Source organism: Callorhinchus milii, unplaced genomic scaffold, assembly GCF_018977255.1.
Source record: "Callorhinchus milii isolate IMCB2004 unplaced genomic scaffold, IMCB_Cmil_1.0 Scaffold1, whole genome shotgun sequence".
NCBI classification, from domain to species: domain Eukaryota; kingdom Metazoa; phylum Chordata; class Chondrichthyes; order Chimaeriformes; family Callorhinchidae; genus Callorhinchus; species Callorhinchus milii.
In genome coordinates, this window is record NW_024704742.1 from 93,984,002 (window position 1) to 94,005,033 (window position 21,032).

Genomic DNA, 21,032 nt, shown 5'->3' on the forward strand with positions numbered 1-21,032 from the left:
AGTTCTTAATTTTGTTATTGCAGAACTGCAAACAGGTATTTCATTAACCTTGAGAGTTTGTGTTTGAAAGTCGTTTGTCCTCATCTCAAAGAAAATTTATAATAATTAGTTACTTTAGTGTTAAAATTCCTACTGGACTGTACAGGAGTTTTAACGAAAATTCAGTACTAGATGCAAATTGAGTGTGATTTTTGTCTCTGCATTTGTAAAAATAATTGGCAAGGGAAGCCTTTTACAAAAAAGCATAAATTTAGAATGAGTGGTGAAACATCAAAACATTCAGGTATTAATAAAGGCAACTGTTCATCTTCCATGTCACTTGCTGACCTTACAGCATTTATGGCATCGTTAACCTGCATTTTTATGAACTGAAACCTACTCTCAATGTTGTTAATAATCAGAATTGCCTGTGAACTTCCTAGTTGTAAATCAACAGTTGAAAATCTGTATGGAACAATTTATATTGACGTATTGAATGGCCTCTTGTGTGGTCTTTACTGGAGAACATATCGATGTGTAACTAGCTTTGTGCAAATGCTTTGTGTTTTGTTCTCTCCAGTTTGTTCTTTCTCTTGCTTTTCAGTTGAAATATACTATGTGTATACTTGGTGTTTGCCAATATTCCCAATCAGTATTGTGGAAGAAGATCTTATATCATTAAAATATGTTTAATTAGGTAAACTATTCTTAATTTTGCTATTGCATTCAATTTACTATCCGTTCTGATTAATCATAAATACTTTAATTCAGTTTTCCTTTCAAAATATAATTATTTCATATTTATCTCCCCAAATAAAAAATAACAATCTCCCAAATAAAACTTTGGCCAATGGCAGTTTGTGGGATATTGATATGCACAACCGGCTGCCGCGATTCACGCACAAAATATACCATCAATCCACTATATCCTGTGAAGCGCTTTAAAATGTTGTTGTGATGTGAAAGGTGTAACATCTAATGCAAAGATTATTATTTATCAGCACTTTTTATGTTTTGAATAAGTGATATTGGCCCAGTTTGTTGGACCATTGATTAAACCATTTCAGTTTCTTCTTCATTTTATATTTGTCAACAAGGGCAAAAACTTAACCCAGTTAGATAGTTGCTTCAGCCATATCTTGAGTTTAACAATAACTGCCAGTTACGGTTTGAGAGATTCCTACCTGAAAGCATTTAGTTTTTATCTCCTCTCCCAAGTTCTCAATTCTGTTCACGCCAGCTAATAGCTTCTGCAATCCAAAAACATTTCTTTGTTACAAAACAAAAACATCTCCTGGGGTCAAAGAGAGAGAGCTTCTTGCTTACCACTTTGATCTCTGCTGTGTGCACGTGACTCTGAAGTGTAGGTAACACAAAGCAAAATTCTTAGATGTTGGGTGAGTATGATGCTAAGTTTGTGAAGTAGCCATAACACAAAGACCAGACTCTGATGAGATAGTTAATACAGTAATTACACTGTGGCCTGAAGACGACGGCCGGTAAATATTAGTGCCCAGATTCTCTTTAATCACCAGCCTCCCTAAGGTGGGTGGTCAAGTATCTGTATAAATATCAAAGTAATCTAACAGTAATCTGTTTCCCATATAGGACTGGATATAATGCAGAGCGGATGTAAATGGTATAATTTGATATCTTATTAGTTTTTACTTTAAGGATGAATGTGCACCCGTAAGTTTCAAAGGTCATAAATGAACTGACGCAGATTGTGAAACCACATGTGTACTGTATTAGCTATGCCTTTTTGGAACTGTTTTTTATTTTCTATTTATAAAATATACGTTTGCAACTTGTGTTTTGGATCCTGTGCTGGATTTGTTTTGAGGATGGCACCATTTCCTGTAAACATTCCCATTCCTATGTACACAACTGAAGCAGTTTTGATTTTTGCCAGGAAATACAGAGGTTGTCTGTGCAACGTAGGATTTAAAATACACAATTGCTGTATCTCTTAACATGGCGTGCCTTGTTCTACTGCAAGTGCCATATTGTAGGTCATCCCCAATAGGCTCTACCAGCCTATCACCCACATTTCTGCCCAGCTTGATATCTTATGAGTTTTTACTTTAAGTTTCATAAGATCTCCCAGTTGATTGAGTTCAAGATCCTCAGTTTTAAATACTTTCACCGGCTCGCTCCACCACACCTCTAGTTCGTTCTTAAACCACTCACTGGAACTCCAATCTGGAGACCCTCGGGCTTTCCCTTTCTGTCGCCTCCTTCAAGGCCTATCTCAAGACTTTCCTCTTTGACCGTGCCTTCATTCATCTTCTCCCCCACCTTTAGCCTTCACCCCTCCCGAATCCACTGCAAACTCTCGACTGTTTGGTCGTCTTCCCAAAATGAAAGGCTCTGTATAAATTCAGCTTGTGGTTGGTGGTGTTGTGAGGCAGTAGTAGGCTGGAATCACATTTCTGCCTCTCCTCATCACTCTTGCCACGGGCTAAGCAAAAGTAAGGTTGTGCTCGTTCACACTTGTATGTGAGTAGACCACTCTGCTAATCGCTTCAGAAAGTTAATCATGGCAATTTCACAGTACAGTTAAAAAAACATAAAGTGTTTGAAAGGCCACTTGAGAGGTTTTTTAAGTGATTTAATTCACATCATAAGGCTTCCTCAGCGGATCAGTGAGTTTAACCAAAGAGTAGCTGAGCTCTACAGAATGGAACAGTTCCAAGTTTGTGTTGATATAAGCTGATCTCTGGTGGGGAAAATCAGCCAAGGAGTCCCTCTCCTGATTGCTCTCTCAAGAGCATGCGTGCGTGTGGATGTCAGGGACCAGAAATTCCACTTGGTACTAAGCTTATACTACCTTAACCTGGAGTAACTCCCGCTTTCAATAAGAGGCGAAGCTAACATCTAGATCCCGCTGGAGTTTCTAGCCCTGGGTGAGGACAGTATCGGGTTCTGTTTTTATACCCCCTACGATATGAGTCGCCTGCTGACACTTATTGTCAATGGGTCACACATGAAGGTGAGCACTTTTTAAGCGAGGTATCAGCAGGTTCTCTTGCCTGCGGAATTGTATCCAGTGGAAGGAAAAAGGAGTCTGACCCTGTCAGGAGAGGGGAGAAATTTGCAGAATAAACAAAAAAAAATCTTTTTTTTCGCTTCATGCTGACAGCGCATACTAGTTCCTGGGGCAATCTTTTTACTCACTCACTCGCTCGCTTGCCCACCCACCAGATTGGTATCATTATACTGAAACTTTGATACTAAAGCACAAGGTCAGCTTGCTGCTTACGTATGAACTTGGTTTTGTTACTTAGACTTTCTAGTGTCCCTGACCTAAAAGAAAACGTGGCTGACAATGGGATGACCGCCAATGTCTCTTCCTGTTTTCTGCGCATGCGCTGCAAAACAGAAAGTGACATCAGACGTGTCCTGGGTCCACAGTACAACCATGTTATAAGTGAGTTTTCGCTTTATTGAAGCACGTTACAATGGGGGGTATAATGTACTGTACTTCAAAGCCATGTACACATTACGATAATCAAGATCAAAGTGATGAGAACTTCAGAAAGTTAATTATGGCAATCTTACAGTACAGTTTAAAAAAAAATGAAGTGTTTGAAAGGCCGCTCAAGAGTTTTTTTTTAAGTGATTTAATTCGCGTCAAGTGTTCTGGGACGCTACCCTGCGTGAGGAGCACTATATAAATGCAAGTTGTTGTTGAGAACAGCTCTCTCTTGCCATAGCTGGATTTCTTTTCTTTTAAAAAAAATGTATTCTCCAGAGCCAAAGGAACCTATTTAACTGGTATTTTATTAGTTTTTCCAAGTTGTATGTTTCGCTAGTTTATTTGAATGTTTGCGGTACAGTCTATTGCTTGCATACATAATTCAATGAGAAACCAAACACAAATAAAGGTTACAGGGTACTTTACAACAGGGTTCCCGTTGTGAGGAAAGGATAAAACGTAGGGAGAATACACTTTGCAATGTTTTAAAGTTCATTTGCAGACTTAACCTATCTGTAAAAGCAGAATCTGTCTCTCGTTCTGTAACTGCAAGAGGAAGGTGACACTAATACTTTTGTTTTAAAAAGATTTGTTGTTGCTAAAAATGATCAAATTGCCAGGTACAAAAATTGGTACAAAAGACGTAAAAATGTGACTGTATATTCTTCCACACTTGGCCATTGATTGCTTGTTTTTACAGTCCTGTTGGGTGGGTCCGTAGCCTAAATCTATGCTGCTAAATGTAACCGAGTTACCAAATAAATAATGTATGCTAAAGCTTTGCATCTGGCGTTTCCACCTTAAAAATCATGAGTTATTAAATAGTATGCAACATATAAAGCAGGCCTGTGTTGTGTTTGTGGATATTTCGACTGAAATGTGAAAAAGAGTAGAAAAATAAAGCTGCCACACCACATATGTGGGACAAAGGAGAAGTGATGCAGGCCCACATTCAGGAGATGACCTCATGTAATAAATGAGCTCTGGACGTCCATGCTTTAAGACACAGAAGGATGGCAGGATGTGGCAGCACATAAAAACAAGTTATTACTTGACCAGAAGACATTTGTGGTACCGGGCTATAAATTACAAACTTATGTGTTTTTTCCATCATGTGTGTTGAAGGTTTAATGAACAAGCAAAACGTAATTAAAGGGATTTGCAATACAATTCTTTCATGACATTGAACACTGTTAAAAACAAACAGTTCTGGAACCAGGCAGATTGAAATGATGAATTAGTTTGTTAATTGGAAAGATTTTCTAAGGCTTGGGAAATCTAGGTTTGTCTTTTTGGTTTCTGAAACTTACACTACCTTACTAAAACTACGTACAGATAAGTTACAAATAGTTTTCTAGCAATAATATTAAATATATAAACTCGCACATGTCCTCTCCAGTTGAAGGTTCTTTATCACTGAATTACTTTCTGTACTTTTAATGTTTTTGTTTGGAGTTTATCATAAAGTCCTGTAGCGTATTGGTCAGATCACTCGCCTCGCAAGCGAGAGTACCCGGGTTTGATTCCCAGGCAGGACATTTCGCCCACAAAATATGCACTCAATTCACTTTACAATTTATCTTGTGTAGGGCTGTGGCGGTATATTCAAATGCAAGGATTATTATTATTAAAAATATCAGTGGCAGAGATGCACTGATTTTAAAAACAAAGTTGCTGGGCACTAAATGTGAACAGCACTGAAGGATAGGTTTGCAATATAAATGCTGTGGCATATCTTGGTGAATGCTCATTTGTGAACTTACTGAATCACTAAAAGGGTATCTAAAGGATATCTGATAAGAGTTGAGAAATGTCTTGTATTCCAATTCATTTTGCTGATTGTCATTAGGAAATTCAATTTGGATTTAATTTCAATGTATTTCTTCAAGTAAAGTAAAGTTATAAAATGAGAGGACTAACCAACTCTCATTGTATTTCCATTAGCCTTTTGTTTTCATTTAATATTTCCTTTTTGGTGATTATGTTTGTGGTGTGTGTATCCTAATTTCACAGAGAAGCAGGAATATTAATAACATTTCTATCACAATATCTCAGCATGTCAGCCTGGCTAGGCTGTCAACTCTTGTCTATTTAAGTCGGAAGGTTATGGGTTTACACCCCTCGTTTGGGACTTTGAACTCACAGTCACTTCAAATCAGTGTTGGGGGATTGCTGCATTGTCGGAGTTGCCGTCCTTTGGATGAGACGTTAAACCGAGGTCCTGCCTGCCTGTTCAGGTCGATGTTAATGATCCCATGGCAATATTCAAAAAGAGAAGATATTTTCTCTCCTGGCCAGCAATCCTCCAGATAAAATTGGTCATTCACTTCAAGGCTGTTTGTGGGACATCGCTCAATTTGGCTGCCGCATTTGCTGACAAAATACAGTGTCACTACACTTCACAATAAATCCTGTGAAGCGATTTGAGGCATCCTCCCAATTTGAAAGGCGCTATATCAAATGCCAGGTTTATTATTATTATATTCATTGTACTAACTTCATGAACAACTTTAGAATCAAAATGGTATTGAAAACAAATGACGGATGTTTGTGCCTTTAGCACATCTGAGGTTTCCTTGACCTGGGGTTAACATACTACTCCACGATGAGACAAAATGAGATTTTTAAAAATAAAAGTGCACTTTTAAAATGAATGAGAACAATGTCAAAGATGTTTCCATTACTGGTGCGGTGGAATCTGCCCTCTTCACACTGGTGCTTATCCTTCTAGTGTAAAGAACTCTCGCAGCCTCGGTCTCCAGATGCAGATTTACTGCCCTGGCCATTGCTATCTCAAACGGTTTGGGTGGAGGGGGGGAGAGAAGCTCTTTGGTGTGTTGGTGAATCTGGGGCAAAAAGGAGGGTCTTGATATGGGTCTTGAAGGAGGCAATGGCGGTGGTGAGGTGGAGGAACTGCGGGATGGAGTTCCAGAAGGTGAGGACAGAGTGGCTGAAGTCCTACCCGCCAATGGTAGGGCAAGGCAGGGGGCGAGAACCAGGCCGGAGCCCACTGAACAGAGGGAGCGGGCAGGTTGGTAGGGAGATAGTAGGTCGCAGAGGTAGGGGGGAGCAAGGCCATGCTTTGAAGGTGAGGACCAGGATCTTGAGCTGTATCCTGTGTGTGATGGGAAGCCAGTGGACTCGGGCGAGGATAGGAGTGATGGGGTCGCGGAGCCGGTGCATTTACATTTGATACAGCGACTTTCATGTGAGGAGGATGTGCAGAAGCATCCACAGGATATACTATATAACCCTAAATCTGTGGGGATTTTGGTGGGCGAACGATGACCAATTAATCTGGAAGATTGTTGGCTAGGACACCAAAGGAAACAGTCCTTCTCCTTTCAAATAGTCTTTTCAAGCCCTCCACGGCCTTGCTTTTCCCTACCTCTGTGACTTCCTAACCCCCTACCAACCTGTCCGCTCCCTCTGCTCAGCGGGTTCCGGACTGTTTCACGTCCGCCGCCTTGCCCGCACCACCATTGGTAAGCAGGTCTTCAGCCTCTCTGTCTCCTACCCTCTGGAACTCCATCCCACAATCTCTTCGCCTCACCCCCTCCCTTGCCTCCTTCAAGACCTGTCTCACTATCCTCCTCTTCCGTGCCTTCGATCACCCTCCTACACCTACCCTCCATCCCTCTGGATCCTAACCAGCAGCTCGTGCGTGCATCCCTGATTGTCCAGCGCCTTGGGACGTACTCCTAACGTGAAAGGTGCCATACAAATGTAATTTGTTGTTGTTGTTATGGAGTCTTTAACCCCTCCCTAAAGAATAGGAACTCCAGATGGAACTTCAGATTTAACGTCTTGTCGGACAGACAGCATTTCAGACAATGCAGCACTCCTCTGGTACTGCACTGGAGTTCAAGCCCTTAATGTTGTGACATGCAGGACTATTCGTTATTTATTCCCTTTAATGTGCTGGAGATCAGTTACGGTGCTTGTTGAACCATTTTTGATCAATCACAAGTGATGAAACAAGTAAGGGAAGGTATTGATGGTTTCTAATTCTACTGTTTATTATTTAATTCCTGCCATTCGCTATGATGAAGCCGGTCGTTTGTCTTTCTGTTGATTTTTCAATTACAAGATGAGTTAGGAAGGATAAAGTTAATGGTATCAGATCCTAAGTGCATGAAATTGATGTTAGTGATATGTCATTATATTATCCCTGATGGTGTTTTGGATAGAGCTCTTAGAAATGGAAAACCTCTGGCACCAAATCCATCTCCTTATTCCTATGAGATCCAGAAGACTTTATAGATGTTTGTAATAAATAATTTAAATGTGCTTTTCTGTTCACTGGCAAGCAAATAATAAAATAAGTTGTTCTGATGTAGTTGTTCTCTCCCCTTCGCCCTCTACTATTCTTGTCTCAGTCGGTATCTATTGCACACTCTAGTGCGTTTGTTGCTTTTGCCACTAGATGGCAGCAATGAAACACTTGTTGCTTTCTGAACCATGTAGTTAAACGTATACATCGAGGGAATTGATTGGAAGGTACAAGGGGCATCAGGCCCAATTGTTGACTCTTTTAGGTACCTTGGGGTCATGGTGGACACCAACTTCAGCCTGGACACTGTCCTGAAGGACTGCACTGAGAAGACATGAAGGGCACTCTGGTCGTGCTGATCCCTCTTCAAGGACAGCAAGGTCCCAATGCAGGTCAAGCTTGTGGCGTACAAGCTGTGTGTGCAAACAGTCCTCCTTTACAGATCTGAGCTCCTGGGGATGGAACGGAGAGGCTTCCTCTGACCCATTTCCAAAGTCCAGGATCAAGCAGTCACGTGGATTTGTGGCAAACACGGGAAGCAGCTGCAGGGAGGGAGAGCTCTGGCCTATACTGACCTGTCGCTGAGCACCTTGGAGGCTGAGTCGGCTTCACAGCTGGTACGTCTATTGCCAAGGCCCCTCACATGAGGACCTGGATTGAGCAACTGGTGCTGAGTAAGCCTGGTACACAGCATTGGACTTGAATCTCAAGAACATCAAGGTGGCTGACACGACTGAAGCTGCTGTAAAGGTCTGCCCACCACGCTGAAGGCAGATGTTTGCCAAAAAACTGATGAGGAAATTCTGAGGCTTCCGGCCACAGCTGCTCGAAGCGGTTACTTGGAGTCCGAGTTTCTGAACACACATTCGTACGTCCAGCGCCTGGAATCCACCTTGGTTGTCCTGCAGTGAGGCAAGCAGCTGCTGCTTAAACTCAGCACTTCCAATTGATGGAACCATCGCTCAACAGTAAGGTTCGTGTGCCCAAGCTGCAGGAAGATGGTGGCAATTACTGTCACACAGGGATTAGTTCCTTGTACCTACCATCCACCTAGTGAGGGCTCAAACCCGCGTTTGTCAGATGTCGAACGACCAACTAGTGCCTATCCTCCTTGGGGGGAGGTAAGCGGGGTCCCCTAGGAGATGAACTGACTTCAAAGTAACATGCCTGACAATGCAATGTCGGACTGAAGCCAGCCCTCTGTGTCGGTCTCGGTAGTCCAATTCCTGGTCAGGCGGGTCCGCAGTATTCCAATGCACTGCTGGTGACAGCACAGCCAGCAGGTCCTGGAAGTGCAGACCAGTCACTGAGGGCAAGGAGTCATCCCACTCAGCTCCTGTTAATCCTGCAAGCCAAAGTCTTAACGGGTAGGGTAGTCCTAGCTGGACAAGCAGTGGGAAAGCAGTGATACCCTGTAGCTCCGTGGTTACAGCACTCGCCTCACATTCCCGGCAGGGCAAAATGTTAGGCAAGTTTTCTTACTTCATACGTCTCTGTTTGCCTAGCAGTAAATAGGAACCCGGTTGTTAGTCGATTGACGGATCGCTTTTCTGGGGATAATAATCCTTTTTTAAAAAAAATTTGATCACTCAATCCACAACTGTTTGTGGGACAATGCTGTGAGCAATTGGCTGCCGCGTTTCGCCCACAAATATACAGTCAATTCACTTTACAGTCTATTCTGTGAAGCACTTCGAGACATCTAGAAAATGTGAAAGGCGCTACATCAAATGCAAGGATTATTATTATATCAATGGAAATCTCAGCTTGGTTTATGTTCTTTTAAGCATTGCGATGTGTTTCGCACGTGTCAGACACCCGGCTGACCAAAAAAAACCACTTATTCAAGGCTGTTCCAGTAGGTAATTGCAGATCCAGAGCAAATGAACATGCATCACTCTAAAAATTGTATGTTTTCCTCTCATCAAGTTGAGTTTAATTAATTTACTTAATCTACAAAATACGTTTGTTAAGTGAAGCCGAAGTGAATAGCCAAGTTTACAGTGCTCTGGAATGCCAATACTGGAACAAAGTCTTAAATTTCTTTTTTAACAGTTCAATGCAAAATATTCATTACACAATGAGAGGAAAAAGAGCAAGATCAATTGCTTTTTAATACGATATCCATTCCCTGTTTTTGCAATAATGCTGTATTCCTGTAGTCCTGTAGCTCAGTGGTTAGACCACTTGCCTCGCAAACGAGAGACCTGGGTTTGATTGTCGGCAGGGCGAAATATTGGGCAAGTTTCCTTACTCCACATTCCTCTGTTTACCTAGGAGTAAGTAGGAACCCGGTTGTTAGTCGATTAGCGGATCGCTTTTCCGGGTGTAATAATTTTTTTAAAAATTGATAATTTTAATCCACGACTGGTTGTGGGACACTGCTGTGCGCAATTGACTTCCGCATTTTTCCCACAAAATACACAAGTCAATTCACTTTACTTTTAGATGTCTCGAAGACGTGATAAGGTGCTATTTAGGAGACCTGTAGCTCAGTGGTTAGAGATGGGTTTGATTCCCGGCAAGTCAAAACTTTGGGCAAGTTTCCTTACTCCACACGTCTGATAATAATCTCTCAAGAAAAAAAAATAATAATTTAGTCACTCAATCCACAACTGTTTGTGGGACACTACTGTGCATAATTGGCTGCCACGTTTCCACCACAAAATATACAGTCAATTCACTTTACAGTATATTCTGTGAAGCTCTTTGAGACGTCTCGAACACATGAAAAGCGCTATATCAAACGCAAGGATTATTTATATTATATATCAAATGCAAGGGTTATTATTATTTCACACACTATATTACCTGAGCCTTCCCTTGTAGCCGGCTGTGAAGACTCATGTTTGCTTTTGGATTTTCTCAGAGTCCAAGCAGTATAACAAAAATCATGTAACATGTGAAACTTTTTTATTTGGAGGCAGCAACATCTCATTTAAAGGCTCGATGATTTCCGTATGACTGATGAACAGGATAAGGGAGTACAGTCTTATTGTCTATGCTGGCAAGAAACCTGCAATTTAGGGATGAATAAGTAGGGACTATTTTTATTCTTAAAAGGAATTCTAAGAAACAATCAAAACCATTGAAATGTATGACAGGAAAAAGTAATCACACTTATAAAAAACCCTTTTTTTTAAAAAAAAAGCTGAATCCAGGAGGAAAAGTTTTTACAAAAAGACTTTCCTGTTCCCCAAATGTCAAAAAACTGACGGGTGTTGTGTGAGGAGACAGGAAGAAAATTCCCATGATCTCAATCAAATTTTACACAACTGGGAAACAAAATATAAGCTTCTGGTTCAGAATGACAATCTATTGTGGGGCTGGGGGTGTGCTGCATGGTCTGAGTGCCGTTCCTCGATTAGACGTTAAATCGAGGTCCTTCAAGTAGATGTTAAACATCCCAGGACACTATTTAAAAAGAGAAGGACATTGCTCCTGATGTCCTGGTTACCAGTTCACCAGATAAAATTAGTCATTCACTTCATCGCTGATTTTATAACAGGAGGTCAGAGCCAGGCAAGCGGAGGCAGCGGGTAGTGGAGTGGTGAGAAAGCATGTCAGAAAGGTAAGGAGGTGCCAGGGAGTGAAGCGTCTTTTAGAGGAAAGTAGAGGAAGGTAGAGGAAAGTCTTTTTCTCCTGGGTTCAGCTTTTAATTTTTTTTAAAAAGTGGCGTTTGTAAGTGTGATCATGTTTGCCTGAATTCAGATCCTGAAGTCCAATCTAAGTGCAGTGTGTGATAGATTTTAATTGGAAACAGAAAGTGGCTGAAGAGGTTTGGGCACCACAAGTAAAACTCTCCTTTTTGTTCTGTTGAACATGGGTCAAATAAATGTGTTTTGAAGGGTTGCGTAACCTAAGATAAGGCAGCCCCCCACCCCCAGTGTGTGATGGTACCACATCATTTGATTCACCTTAACATGGACTACTCATGAGACTTTCGTGTTTATATAGAAACCTTATAAAGCCCCTTAGTTTGTAAAATCCTCCCTCTTGATGACACACTTTCTGTACGACTCCCAGAAGCCAGTTGTAATAAAGAGTGTAATAAAATATGAACATAAGAATATTTTATTGCGAACTATGAACAAACCAGCTGCATACAGACCTCATTAAAAGGACCAAATGGCATTGAATTTACATTTATAATAATAATCCTTGCATTTGATATAGCGCTTTTCATGTCGGGAGGACGTCCCAAAGCGCTTCACACAACACACTGTAAAGTGAATTGACTGTATATTTGTGGGCGAACGCGGCAGCCAATGTCCCACAAACAGTTGTAGATTGAAAATGACCAATTTATTATTGTTTTTGGTTTTGGAAGGATTATTATTAGGTGTGTGGAGTAAGGAAACTTGCCCAAGGTTTCGCCCTCTGCCTGGAATTGAACTCAGGTCTCTCACTTGCAAAGTGAGTGCTCTAACCATTGAGCTACAGGACTCCACATGATACATCAAGCAAAGCGTTATGTAACCTCATTTAAATTTGATGGGGAAAATGACTTAAGAAAATAGACAACAGAAGAAAGAGATTCAGTTAGACTTCATAAAATATAGTCATCTGACATTATGCAGCATCTATAAACCCATGTGGATACTGCAATTCTGGTTTCCAGAACAGTCCAACTGTAGGTTCGAAAGTGAAGTGCTAACATAGATATTTTGACCAATCGACAGGTATTCCAAATAGTGAAAGTTTAAAAAGCATTTTTTAGTTGTTTGTTTCATATCAGTAATGATTAATAATAATCAATCCTTGCATTTGATAAAGCACTTTTCACATCGGGAGGATGTCTCAAAAAACTTCAAGTGCTTTACAGGAAAGTATAATGACTGTATATTTTGTATTACACAGTCCCTAATACAGCTTCTTGTTGTCTATTTTTTATTTTAAAATGCACAGAAAAAGTTTGCAGTAACTGCACTAATCAATCTATCAAGACTTCTGATCAGTCTCTCTCCTCTGTACAAGAGACCTAACTAGTCAGGTTCAATTACCAAAAAGCAATGTCTTTGACTCAGTTTAAAGGCCGATGAATTGAATTATCGTTGTTTAAAACACGCATGGCTTTTTAATCATGATTTGGTAAAACTCGTTTTTCAATACATTTTCTCCAAGGTTTGCATTCAAAGTAAGTTTAGCGTCATTGTGATAACAAGGAAATCAGCTGTGTTAATTCCTCGCTGGAATTATTGAGGAAGACTGAGTCTTATTTTTTTGTAGTTATAGGAAGGAAAATAGATTAAGAAGGAGAAATATTTAGATTTTGACTTCTCAGTTGCACTTCAGACTCTATTTTTAAACTTCTCCCATGTAGCTTGTTTTGATTTACTTTAGTTCTCCTCACTTTAAATATCTGGATCGTATTTTCCCAGCCTATCTTTTATTTTCCTCAATGAGAGCATGTTCAGCTCTATGAGCCTCTCTTCAGCCCCAGGCTCTGGAACTCTATCCCCCAGTGCCTTCGCCGCCTCCTCCCTTTCCTCCTTCAAGGCCGGTCTCAAGACCTTTCTCTTTGACTGTGCCTTCAGCTCCTCTCTAGAATCTCTACCCCCTCCTCGCTCCCTCCCTTCCCTCCCCTCACCCTGACCATTTCCCCCCAATGCTCGGGTCCTGACCTAACTGTACAGCGCCTTGGGACGTCCTCCCGACGTGAAGGCGCTCTATAAATGCAATCTTGTTGTTCATTACAGAGCTCTAATTCCCCAAATCAGCTTTGCTATTCTACTTGAAACACTTCATCAACAACAACAACAATAATCCTTGCATTTAATATAGTGCTTTTCACGTCTTCTTGACGTCTCAAAGCGCTTCACAGAATAGACTATAAAGTGAATTGACTGTATATTTGTGGCAAAATGCGGCAGCCAATTGCGCACAGCAATGTCCCACAAACACTCATGCATTGAAGTTACCAATTTATTATTGTTTTTTTTCTTGAGGGTTTCATATTCCAGTGAATTCATCCTGCCGATGCATTTACTTCAATACATCTTTGAAGATATGTTGCCCTAAACTGGATACAATATTTCAAATATGGTCTCTCCAGCGATCCATATAAAGATAGAATAATTTATTTTGACTTGTAGGCAAATGCCCTCAAAGTTCAATCCAATTGATTTGTTTTGCTAATATCTTAACGTTGCCTGGCAACCTTCAGCATACGATCAATAATCACCTTCAATCATTTGTCTTTTGAACCTTTACCAAATGAAACCTTCATTTTTTTCTATCTGTTTATTGACTGTTTTTCAAATTTGTACTACCTTTCATTTATTATATTAAAATCTATTCAGATCATCTTGTATGCTATGTGTCCTTCTGATATATATATATATATTATGTATATGTATGCTAGCATGGCTTGTTATCATCATAACATTTCTAATGTTGTAATGGTCCATAAATCAAGTGTATTTATGAGAGTGTGATTAGCTGGGGACCCAGATCCCTCTGCTACTTTGTTAGTGACTGTCCAAGTTCAATGAATTTCCACCTATTGTCACCGTTTGTGTCCTATTGCTGATCTAATTTTCAGTACAATCAGTTAATTTGCCTTTAGTTTCAACTTTAGTTATTGGTCATTCACTTCAAGGCAATGTCCGTGACATTCATGTGTGTAAATTAGCTTTGGGCCACAAAATATAATCACTACACTTTACAGTGTATCCTGTGAAGGACTTTGAGATGTGCTCCCAGTATGAAAGGCACTATAACAAATGCAAGGTTTCTAATTATTATTTATCTTCAAATCACAGCTGAAGATTCCTCTTTGACTGTGCCTTTTCTCCCCAAATCGGCATCAAACTCTGCCATTGTTCTTTGCTCCGAGACGCTACCCCACTACCTCCAAACATTAGTGTTTTGAGTTTCTTTTAAAATAACAGCAACCTTGATGATATGTACTAAGTGCAGTATCTTGTGTTTCACTTTACGAACATATTGTTTCAACATTGGAAAAATTAATAATGTAGTTAATGGACCTATTCTCTCTACAGCGACTCCATTTGCTTCCCAATGCTGTCTTTGTTCTTCTTTGATGGATCAATTTCATTTGTTCAGGTTTTCCATGTTCATAGGCTTTCAACTGTATTGATGTATTGTACTTAGTGATATTGCTAAGAAGAACAGCAAAGCAATGATGGTTATAATCAATACCAAATGTTTGATGCACATGAAAAAAATGAAATTGAAACCATATTAAATCGTGCAGTGTGGTGCAATGTTGTGTCTTTTGTTTGGTACTATAAATATCATCGGTGGTGATGAATGGGTCCTGAATTTTATAATTCACAAGAATATCCTCTTCCCCTCGCCCCATTCTTGTGACTGATCTTTGTAAGTTGCACCTTATTAAACTCACCCTCTCGATCTTTTGCCTTTGGGCTGAAATTTGCAGTGATGATAGGGTTTGTCCAGTGGTATAATCTGACAGTGTTATATTACCATTCCAGCAAATTCAAAAGCTATATTTGCTTATGCATTTCTAGGCCACTAAATTCTTCCTTTTTTCTTGAACTTGAGCGATGTATTGTCAGAGGAGCTCTTCGTCAGGTGAATGTTTAACTGATGTTGAAGATCCAGTGACAGTATTTGAAAAGTGAAGGGAGCTTCTCTGGGTGTCAGAACCAACAGTTGTGTAGATTAATTGATCATTGAGCTAATGACTGTTTGTAGGTAACTTCCTTGTGCAATGGCTGTTGTATTTGCCTGGGTCGTTTCACTTGACAGTATTTACATGACAAAATCCCGTGGCATTATTTCAAAAAGACAAGAGAGTTTCTCCCAGTGTCCTGACCCAACAATCCTCCAGATAAAATGTGATAATATGATAAGGTGCTACATCACGTTTCACCTACAACCATACAGTCAATTCACTTTACAATATATTCTGTGAAGCGTTTTAATAATATAATAATAATAATAATAATAGATGTCTAGATCTTTGAGATGTCTAGAAGATGTGAAAAGTGCTATATCAAATGCAAGGACCCAACAGGCAGCAGTTACCTGTGTGTGCACAGGTGAGGCATTTTTAGATGTAGATAGGAAGGTAATGTATTGCATGGTAAATTTGCAAACTAACGTGATGCACAAGGAAGATGACTTGACAAAATCCCGTGGCATTGTCTAAAAAGAGAAGAGTTTCTCTCAGTATCCTGACCCAACAATCCTCCAGATAAAATTGGTCATTCAAGGAGAAGCGGTTTGTGGGTCATTGCTGCGCTCAAATTGGCTGCTAGGTTTGCCTATAAGTACACAAATATACATTACAATAAGTTCTGTGAAGCTCTTTGAGACGTCTAGAAGACGAGAAAAGCGCTATATCAAATGCAAGGATTATTATTGTATGAGTGTTCAAAAGTAAGCATTCTGTTAATTTTTATTACTATTAGCAGCTGTTTAAGGAAAGGGGTTTGTGGAGTTTTGTCAAAGATCGTATAAAATTCTAAGTTCTTTCTTTCTAATGAATCTTATGAATGCATATTAAATATTTAGTTGTGTAAGCTATAATGTGTCAAGTATTGTACTTCATCTTCAGGTATTATCGTAATCTTTTCTGCAATGGTTTGTCCCTGCATTTATGTATCTTTTGCGATCACCATAAACAGTTCAAATCTTAGCTACACAGTAATCTGCAAATCTGGATTAACAAGTGCAGTCAGTTACAGCTCAATTTCAAAGACTGTCTTAATTTAACACAACTGAACGGAGGAGACTGTTTGAGACTTGGCCCTTTACAAAATCTTCTCTTGCTGCATCAGAAAGCAGCTTTTAAATCAATTGGAGTTTTATGTTCTTTCTGTGAATACTCAGGGTATACCAGATGTTTCCAGGACCCACCCGAGCAGTCTTGGCTCCAAGTCAGACAGCCAAGGGTGTCTAATTTGATTTTTTTGTGTGTTTCTTCCTTTCCTATGACCCTCCCCTCTAACATATTTTCCAGATATTATCTAGGAGTAGTTTGAAAGGCTCCCCTATTAATTCTTTTGAACCAAAATGCTAGGAGTGGGCATTCAGTTGGACACACCAATGCCTGTTTTTGCTCTTGTGCAGGTTCCAGGAACAGCTAATAAACCTGTTTTTCACTGAGTCCAATGCTTTGGAGGCCCCCAAGTTCCTCTCCAGTCAAAGGCATAGCCCTGAACCCTTCAGTTTCTCGGTAGAGGTAAAGGATATACGAAGTGTACTGAACACTTTGCTAGCATAGGAGTATTTTTGTAGAAGGAAAATGTCTGCTCTGGAACACTTTCCCTCAATCCCTCCGCCTTGCCCCTTCTCTCCCCTATTTCAAGTCCCACCTGAAAACCTTCCTTTTCGACCGTGCTTATGGTCACCTCCACCCTCCCCCACCCCAGCTCGGAGTCAGGCTCTGCCACTGTTGAGCGCTCTTGAGATTCTGCTCTGCATGGAGGGTGCTATATAAGTGCAAGTTGTTGTTGTTGACTGAGAAATGAACTTGGGAATTATAGACCTACTAGCTTAACATGTGTAATGACTACATATTGGAGCCTAATATAAGGGAAGCAAGTAAGACTCTTAAGGTGAAAATGTCTGTTACTGCTGCTCGGAAAGCAGTAGTAAAGGGCTTGTGCGTACATTACAGTGAAGATTTAGCATCTAGCATGACTTAGTGAGTGGAGTGGAACTCTGCCCACACACAGTGGATGCTCTTCACTGTAGGAGTTACTGGTAAAATAGAAGCTAATCGTAAAGTACCTCAATTATGGGTCTCCATTAACTGAACTGAACCATCATTGACTGTATCCTAGCAGATGAAAAATGCAACATACTGTAAAACTTGACATGCAACAAATTAGTGTGATTCATTTCTATATTCTGTGCATTTTAGGTGGCTTTTATATTTTTGCGAACTTGTTTTTCATACACAAGTAGAACATGTTTGTTTTTAAACTTTGTTTCTGTAACTTTTCTTTTTCAAATTTAAAAAAAGATCTTACTGCGGAGCCTGACTGACGTTGATGATGATGGAGTGAGAAGCTTTATCCAGACCTTACATTACCCTGAGAAGGAATACCATTCTAAACTGCTGAGAAATGTAAGTAACTTGATGGAATGTGCCTGTTTACTGCTAATGTGAGCTTTCAAATTGGAGTCAAATGCGATATTCAGAAACCAGATTTATTAAATTCCAACAGGCAGCAGTTACCTCTGTCTGCACAGGTGAGGAGTTTTTCGTTGTAGATAGGACAGGGTTGAAGGTAATGCATTGCATGGTAAATTTTGCAAATTAACGTGATCGACAAGGAACATCTGCGTGACGGCTGTCCCTTCAAGACATTTATTTGGCTGTGATCTTCTCCTTCCCAGTTAGTGTTGCCATCTGAACTCCTTATTTAATGCTGACAGTTGCTTGCATGTCTCTCCCACGAACAATCAAGATAGCATTGATAACACTGGATCACAGATGTTATACTTTTGCACATTGGTTTGTAAATCTAAAGAGTTCGACACAGATATCTAACTAATGGGTGAGAATGCCATTGATAGTAGTTCCTGTTGAGCACCTTATCCTGATCCAGCAATGAGCTCTGCTATCAAATGTAATTGTTCTTGTAATAATTCTGTTTTAATAAAATAATAAATAATTTCTGCATTTGATATACGGCTTATAAAACCAAAATGTGTCAAAGGGCTTCACAGGATATTGCTGTAAAGTGTAGTGACTCTATATATGTGGCAGCCAATTTGCGCACAGTAATGATTTGCGCACAGTAATGTCCTACGAAGAGCCATAATAATAATAATCCTTGCATTTGGTATAGCACTTCTTATGTTGGGAAGTCCCAAAGTGTTTCACAGGTTTATTATGAAGTGAATTGATTGACTGGGTTTTTGTGGGCGAACGCAGCAGCCAATTTATGCACAGCAATATCCCACAAACAGCCATCAAATGAATGACCACTTTTATTTGGGGGGTTTGTTGGCCAGAAACTCTCTCCTCTTTTCAAATAGTGCCATGGGATCTTTAAAGTCCACCTGAAAAGGCAGATGGGACCTCGGTTTTAACGTCATATCCGAAGGATGGCAACTCCGACCATGCAGCACAGCACCAGCGTGGGGCTTGAACCTACAACCTTCTCACTCAGAAGCGAGAATGCTACCATTGAACCAGGGTGACACAAGAGGGTCAGAAGTGAAGGGTTCGAATAGTGTTTAACTGGCTTACGGGACCTCGGGATGGTAATAATAATAATAATCCTTGCATTTGATATAGCGCTTTTTACGTCTTCTAGATGTCTCAAAGCGCTTCACAGAATATTCTGTAAAGTGAATTGACTGTATATTTGTGGGCGAAACACAGCAGCCAATTGCGCACAGCAGTGTCCCACGAACAGTCGTGGGTTGAAAATGACCAATTTATTTTTGTTGTTGTTTTAGAGGGATTATTATTAGGCGTGTGGAGTGAGGAAACTTGCCCAAGGTTTCGCCCTGCCTGGAATTGAACTCGGGTGTTTCGCTTGTAAGGCGAGTGCTCTAACCACTCAGCTGGTGATGAAAGAGTGCTACCAACTGAGCAAGGCTGACAATAATAATAAAAGTATTGAGTACTAAGGAAAGCTATTGCCTTCAATGTAACTTTCCTTAACTGAGGTGGTCGGGGAGAGGAAGAGGGTGGGGGAGATTGTAGGACATTGTGGCAGACGATACCACATATAGTTGATGCTTTAAATATCCAAGTAACACATCACAGGACTCCTTGTCACCTCAGGAAAATAGAATTGAGATGTGACACTCATTGAGCAGTCTAATTTACCCACTCATCAGTTCATCATTTCATCTTAAGTTTCAAAGTTGCTAAATTACTACTTGGCTCAGGTCACAGTCCCTTCATTCTGCCCAGCACCTCGTGGGCTAATACAAGTTCATTTTTAAACGGTGTGCATTTCAAAAAGGACCTTTTGTATTGCTTTTGACAGGACAAGGGATTTCAGAAAATAGCTCAAATAATCCCCTCTCATGGAGCTTCAATTTCTGGAATTCAGACTGCAGTTAGCATATTGGAGAGCTAACTGCATCACCCTGTACTATCAGCTTGCAGAGGATGGTCTCTTTAGGAAGGTCAGGATCAGTTTACAAGGACAGTAGACACTACAAACAGATGTCCTTGAGCAAGATTTAAATGGATACCATAGTGCAGCGTGGTCCAACTAGCGGCCATGGGCCACATCCGCCCCCCAGCCCCACAAAAATATTGTTCATGCGGCCCACGGACGTTTCTCAAATAGGGTATCCGGCTTTCAGCAGCCAAAAGGTTGGACCACCCTTCTTAGCAGAGCAGCCACTTGGAGTAATTTTGGGCTTTAACTCTGAGCACTGCTGCTGATCCTTCTGGTGAGAAAGATGAACAGTTTGGCAAAGCCTATCTTGAGCTTAGGGTGGACTGTTGTGGGAGCTGAAATGCCGAGTTTAATGAAGAGCAAAGTTAGATTACACAGTCTTTGAAGTAAAGCGGTCCTAATGCTTTGAAGGACCCATTTTATGTGACAAGTATATGTTATGGTTGGAGGGTAGGGTGGGGGGGTGGTTGAGAGGATGAGTGAGAGGATTTCTATCCAACTGTTTCCTACTGTTATTTTCAGTTGATCTTACAATTGCTGATAGTTTGAATTGATCATACAGATCAATTGAATCTATCGGCAAATAGTTCTGTGGTTGTCCCTCGTCCCCTGCACTCCACCATTGGCGTCCGTGCTTTCAGCCACTGCAGCCCGAACCTTTGGAACTCTCTCCCCCCAACTCCTCCATCTTGCCTCCTCCTTCCCCTCTTTTAGATCATGACTGAAGACCTTCCTCCTCAACTGTGCTTAGAGCCACATCCTTTCACCCCCGGCTCGGCATCAGGCTCCACCCTGTTAAACACTCCGAGACGCCGCACCGTACAAAGTACACTATATAAATGCAGGTCGTTGTAGTTGCAGTTCTGCCAGGTGATGACAAATCCAATGTATTCATTATGTAAGTCTTGTTGTAAAAAGCCTGGACCCAGGAGGATCATTTTGGGGGCAAAGGGGGAAAAAATTTATAAATGATATTAATTATCCAGTTTCTTCTCTTTATCACCGTTTCTGCCCTTTCTCTCCACAACACCTTGAAGTCAAGCTTATTCAAGCTTTTGTTCCCTTTTGCAGGTCTCTTTTGGACACAGAGCCAAATAAATGTATATTTGGCTCAACTAGCAGCAACCACTGTGTTCAGAATGAAATAACAATTTTTTTTGAACATAAGAGTCATGCCTTTGGGATCAGCCAGATAGCCTTTTCCTGTGCTGTA

General features: G+C 40.6%; 1 protein-coding gene across 1 annotated transcript in view; it reads left to right on the forward strand.

The window, feature by feature from the left end:
- fancc (FA complementation group C) overlaps positions 1–21,032 on the forward strand; it is an 80,599-nt gene that overhangs the window by 12,405 nt on the left and 47,162 nt on the right. Inside the window, exon 4 of the mRNA XM_042333363.1 lies at positions 17,692–17,796. Within this exon, the coding sequence (XP_042189297.1) occupies positions 17,692–17,796 (105 nt within the window). The remainder of the gene's footprint in view (positions 1–17,691; positions 17,797–21,032) is intronic.